Raw genomic sequence first — 5,734 nt, 5'->3', positions numbered from 1 at the left:
TGCATTGGCAGATGAATTCTTTACCTCTGAGCCACTGGGGAAGCTCTAGAGGCATGGAGATAGCTAAATGGAGATAAACTGACATAAAAACCTGTTCTCTTGACTGACTGGAGATCCTACTCTAGTATAAGGAGAGGAAAACATGCTGAAAGGTGGTAACTAACATTCAAATCTTAAAACCAATTTACTGCATTTGATAAACTGATGTAAAGGGTTGGGATAACCTTAAACTCTTTGGTGACATTTTTTTTACCATCTGAGCCACCAAGGAAACCCAAACTCAGAGATACTTATAAATGAAAGTTAGAAAACTGAACCCAAATGTCAATTAGATCTTTTATAGATTAATCAGCCACTCACTTTTTGTGCTTCTACTGATGACACAAAATATTTGAGTCCTGAAGAAAAAAATCCTCTTTATTATCATTTCACTTCCAGTTTCATTAAATTGTTAATAGTTGTTTGAATAATCCTTTAGCCAAAACAATGAAATGAGGGTTGTTTTTATAGCTACAAGAGAAACTTCCTGGGTGGTCTAGTGGCTAAGACTCTGCACTCCAAGTGAAGGGGGACCAGGGTTCCATCCCTGGTCAGGGAACTAGAGCCCACGTGCCGCAGTGAAGACAAAAGATCCTGCGTGCCGAAACTAAGACCCAGGACAGCCAAATAAATAAATAATTTTTTTTTTAAAAATAAAGAACAGGTAACATTTTTTAAAAAGATAGCTACAAGAATTTAAAAAAAGAAATTTTTAAAGAGGTATACTTGAGTAGCAAGGGAGCAAGAAGCTCCTTATAAAAAACAGCAATATATTATTATTGCTCTCATAATATTATAGCGACTCTCACACTAAGGGGAAGGGGCCAGTGTACAGTTTGGAAAAGCACATTCTTGGGTTGGTGAGAGCCAAGGGGAGGGACAGCTATCAGCAGATGAAATTAAATATAACTTATAGATTGATTTATCTGTGTAGCAAATGAATGTCCAAGAGGAGAAAAAGAAGCTAAGAAACGTTGATGTAAATAATCAGATTTATCCAGTAAAGGTAGAATTTTTTCCTCAGAAAAAAATGAAATAAACAGTGTTTAGTTTGAAATATTTTATTTTCATGTTCTTTGTAAAAACATCAATAAATATTTAAACTTCTCTTTTCTCAGACATAGAAAAGCACTGCATAATTAACATGAAACAAGGCATTGTGCCTTACAAGAAAGACATAAAATGTCCAAAGGGTATTTAGAACATTGCAGCTCTTAAGGTTTCAACAGGAGAAATGCTGACCACATACTGTGAAATCATTTCAATAAATAACAAACATTCTTTTAAACATTTACAAACACATGCATTTACAAAAACATTTACAAAAACATGCATCCCCCCACCCGACAATGAGTTCGCTATCTGTTTCCACCCTCCAGCTTCTGACACAAGGGCCAGCATAATGTGGGCTCCTCAGAAATATTAATTTAATGACTGGCAAACATTTGCAAACCTTCTACTTCAAACTCAGTAAGAATCAGGACTAAATAAACTTTTTTTTTCAGAAAATAAATAATGCCAATAATGATAGGATGTGCAAATAGATGTGATCACATCCTTAATCATGTCACATGTAAATATTAACATAGAATCTTTGAAACCCAAGCAACACATAAATAAATAAATAAGTAAATAAATAAGTAGAAGAACCCTCCTAAGAGATGTTCGAACATATTAAGCCTGATCCAGGTGGCCTTAGGAGCTGGTGATTCCTCTTTTCCCTCTTTGATTTCTGTAGGGGCAGGGCCTGCTTCTGGAACAGCCATCCAAGAGCCTCCGTTTTCCACCTGGTCAGTTGGAGGTGGCCCTGCAAGAAGAAAAGGTCTTCCTTAGTAGTTGCTCCAGAAGACTGAAGCAGCACCCTTCTCCTTTCCCTCTCCCTGGGTTCCAGAGATTTCTGAGTCCAGTCCTCCCAGCCTGGCATCAGGTGGTTACTGCCTGCCACCTGTGTGGCAGATGCCTCTAGGCTCTCTGATACTCTTATTCAGGAATGGAGGTGGAGCCTGCAGTATTCAAGGTATTATTGGCTACAAATAACCAATTCTATTTGATGCTGAAGTTGAAGCTCCAATCCTTCCGCCACCTGATGGGAAGAGCTGACTCATTTGAAAAGGCCCTGAGGCTGGGAAAGATTGAAGGCAGAAGGGGATGACAAAGGATGAGATGGTTGGATGGCATCACAGACTCAAGGGACATGAGTTTGGGTAAACTCCGGAAATTGGTGATGGACAGGAGGGCCTGGTGTGCTGCAGTCCATGGGGTCACAAAGAGTTGGACACCACTGAGCGACTGAACTGAACTAGCCAACACCAGTGTGAATTTTAATGAAAGCGGTTTAACCCACATTCATTTTAATGGGGAGAATCAGGGGCCATGATGGAAAGCACTGGCAATGTCTTTCTGGCATCGGAGCAGATTAATGACCTAAATGGCAAATTCAATTCTGAAATTGTGATTTTTCATTCCTTCAGCTAAATCCTAGGTTTCTCTGATATAATTTTCAGCAGGCAGAATGACTCCAGTCACACGACCAATAAAAACCACAACTCACTTGTTTAGCATCTTATCGATGATTTTCTTAACCATGGGGGCGGCGGGGTTGAGACACACTTCCTGACCAGTCTTGAGAGTGGCTCTGCAGAGAGAAGGGAGAATCCACGTGAGATGGGAGGTCCATTTGGGGGACGGGGTGAGGGCATCGGGACGGGGGGTGGTATAAGGAGGACAGCAGCAGAAGTGACACTTACATGACTTCGGTTTGGTCGCAGTGGGGGCCGGGGAGCGTCACCTTCACGCTCTGGATGTTCTTGAAGTGAATCCCCTGCAAGGTCTGCAGGCACTGGCATCGCAGTTCGTTGACCACGGGCGCCCCTGCGGGAAGGACAGGGTGTGTTAGGGGCTGTCCTCACGGGCACCCACCCACCCCCGTCCCGCCCTAGGGATCCGCGTCTCACCTGCTGCGCGCCGGCTGGCGGCCACCAGGAGCAGGAGCAGCATCGCGGCGCGGAGGAGCCGGGGGGCGGCGGCGGTCGCGGCTCGGGCCATGGGTCTCAGCTCGGAGGGTCTGTGTCTGTTGCGGGAAGGCTGGCGGGAGCGCTGGCTGAGCGGGCTCTGTGGCTCCCCAAGCCGGGTGAACCCCTTTTATCCTGATCGGATGGGAGTTGCTAGCACCGGGGTCAGGGAAATCCCAGGTCCGGAAGGAAGGGGCGGCCCCGCCCGTCTCACGCGTAATCAGCGCACTGGGGTGTCATCCCCGTACCCAAATCCCCACGCGACGGTGAGTCGCCGCCACGCTGGGGCTCCAGCCCGGATGGGGGCTGTGCGTCTCAGGCCACCCTGGTCGCGGGGCAGGGAGAGGGGAGAGCTCTGGGGACACTGGGGAGAGACCCCCACAGGGCTGGGGAGACCGTCTTAGAGAGAGACTCAGTTTTCTTTACTTTACTGGGGAAATTAAAGAGAAGTAAGCAGGTAGATTTTGTTTAGTTATCTATCCTCTGCCTCTCTACATTCAGTTTTGCTTATTTCATACATGAGAAAGGGGATCAATGTCAAAAGCTGAATTCTGGGTTAATTTCAGTGAAAGTTGAGGGCTGTTAAAGGACCTGCCGTTTTGGGTCCTGCTCAACTCAATATTCTCTTAGCAACACTGGAACTTTCAAATTCGAGACAGATCTCCTTTTCCAGGTAAGGAGGGTTCAGAGTTGGTCTGAAAATATGTGATTGGTGGTCACTCTGAAGCTGTGGGCGAGCTGGTCTGTCTTTGGACAAAATAGCACGTGGACACTAAAGAGTGCTTTCAGCAGCATAGCACCCTTGCACGGATGTGTGCTGATGAAATAAAGATGAAAACACACATAAAATCCTGTTCCATTCACTGCTGGGGGACCGTCAGTGTTGGTCCTCCTTTTTCTTGAAATATTGATGTCTCTCTTTTCTGACCAGAAATTTCAGTTTTTTCACCTGATGCCTTTACTAGTTTTTCATCAGACGTTTTAGGGTTCTTGCATTGACTCAACATGAAGTCTAGAGGTTTAAGTGTAGTTATCCAGGTTGGCTGAAGATGCTTTCAAACTATAGTGTTGGAGAAGACTCTTGAGAGTCCCTTGGACAGCAAGATCAAACCAGTCAATTCTAAGGAAAATAAATCCTGAATATTCCCTGGAAGGACTGATGCTGAAGCTCCAATACTTTGGTCACCTGATGTAAAAAGCCGACTCATTGGAAAAGACTCATGCTGGGAAAGATTGAGGGCAGGAGGAGAAGGGGCGCTAGAGGATAAGATGGTTGGTTGGCATCTTAGATTCAATGGACATGAGTTTGAGCAAACTCCAGGAAATGGTGAAAGACAGGGAAGCCTGGCGCGCTGCAGTCTATGGGATTGCAAAGAGTTAGACACAACTTAGCAACTGAATAAAAACTCCAGGTTGGATTTAGACCTCCTGGAGATGTGGAATATTATGGGAGTGGGAAAAGAAGAAAAAAATGGCCCCTGGCCTAGGGACAGGCATCTAGGAACAGGGCTCTGGGCAGCCCAACTCAGTGGGTGATAACTCACATCCCACAGGCAGCCAGCCTACAGCGGTGCCACTTTCATTGCTATCTGTTACCTACACACAAGGCTGTATATTGTGCTTATTTAACTTCTATGCAGAGTACATCATGTGAAATGCTGGAGGAAGCACAAGCTGGAATCAAGATTGCCAGGAAAAATATCAATAACCTCCGATACACAGATGACACCACCCTTATGGCAGAAAGCAAAGAAGAACTAAAGAGCCTCTTGATGAAACTGAAAGAGGAGAGGGAAGAAGTTGGCTTAAAACTCAACATTCAGAAAACTAAGATCATGGCATCCGATCCTGTCACTTCATGGCAAACAGATGGGGGAACAATGGAAACAGTGACAGACTTTATTTTGGGGGGCTCCAAAATCACGCAGATGGTGACTGCAGTCATGAAATTGAAAGACGCTTACTCCTTGGAAGGAAAGCTCTGACCAACCTAGACAGCATATTAAAAAGCAGAGACATTACTTTGTCAACAAAGGTTTGTATAGTCAAAGCTGTATTTTTTCCAGTAGTTATGTATGGATGTGAGAGTTGGACTGTAAAGAAAGCTGAGCACCAAAGAATTGATGCTTTTGAACTGTGGCATTGGAGCAAACTCTGGGAGATGGTGATGGACAGGGAAGCCTGGCGTGCTGCAGTCCATGGGGTCACAAAGAATCGGACACGACTAAGCGACTGAACTGAACCTACATGCTGTTAAACGTTTCCTTGCTCACCTCACAGTGGTTATGAGAAGTGAGTTAACATGTGTGAGAGTTGACTGGGAATAAATGCCTTATAAATGTTTGTTAAACAGATAAAATAGAAATAGCTTTTTTCAACATAACCTAAACACAAACACTATCTGTTATGAATCTCATGATAAAGAAAAAAAAAAGTGATGGGAATGTTCACCTCTCTATTTTTCTTTTTATATTTAAAAAATTTCTGTATTAGTTTTTTCGAAAAGTATGCACAGTTACACTCTACTAGGAGATGTACTTACATGGGATTTGGGTGGGTTTGCTTGTTTACTTTTTGTTGTTACTTTTCAGACCTATCATTGATTTATTTTGTGGCCTTACTTTCAATCACCTCATTTGTTAGAAAGGAGTTTGAATTCAAGATTCTTCACCTTATTTATTGGA

The 5,734-nt window shown here is 43.9% G+C and overlaps 1 protein-coding gene across 1 annotated transcript; it reads right to left on the bottom strand.

Annotated features, from left to right (window-relative positions):
• Window positions 1–1,084: 1,084 nt before the first annotated feature.
• LOC122428192 (growth-regulated protein homolog beta-like) lies at window positions 1,085–3,169 on the bottom strand. The gene is made up of 4 exons (XM_043448018.1): window positions 2,994–3,169; window positions 2,787–2,910; window positions 2,591–2,674; window positions 1,085–1,846 (listed from the first exon to the last, which is right to left on the bottom strand). Exons 1-4 carry the CDS (start codon window positions 3,082–3,084, stop codon window positions 1,831–1,833), a joined length of 315 nt encoding a protein of 104 aa, XP_043303953.1. The 5' UTR covers window positions 3,085–3,169; the 3' UTR covers window positions 1,085–1,830.
• Window positions 3,170–5,734: the final 2,565 nt, after the last annotated feature.

This window comes from Cervus canadensis, chromosome 26 (assembly GCF_019320065.1).
Source record: "Cervus canadensis isolate Bull #8, Minnesota chromosome 26, ASM1932006v1, whole genome shotgun sequence".
NCBI lineage: Eukaryota > Metazoa > Chordata > Mammalia > Artiodactyla > Cervidae > Cervus > Cervus canadensis.
Note: the sequence above shows the minus strand (reverse complement) of the source record. Positions and strands in the feature narration are given on the sequence as shown.

Coding starts and splice junctions, on each gene's coding strand:
- LOC122428192 (XM_043448018.1), bottom strand. CDS start 3,084: ATGGCCCGAGCCGCGACCGCCGCCGCCCCCCGGCTCCTCCGCGCCGCG. Junction 2,911..2,993: donor CGCCAGCCGGCGCGCAGCAG/GTGAGACGCGGA, acceptor TCCTTCCCGCAG/GGGCGCCCGTGGTCAACGAA. Junction 2,675..2,786: donor TGCGACCAAACCGAAGTCAT/GTAAGTGTCACT, acceptor TTCTCTCTGCAG/AGCCACTCTCAAGACTGGTC.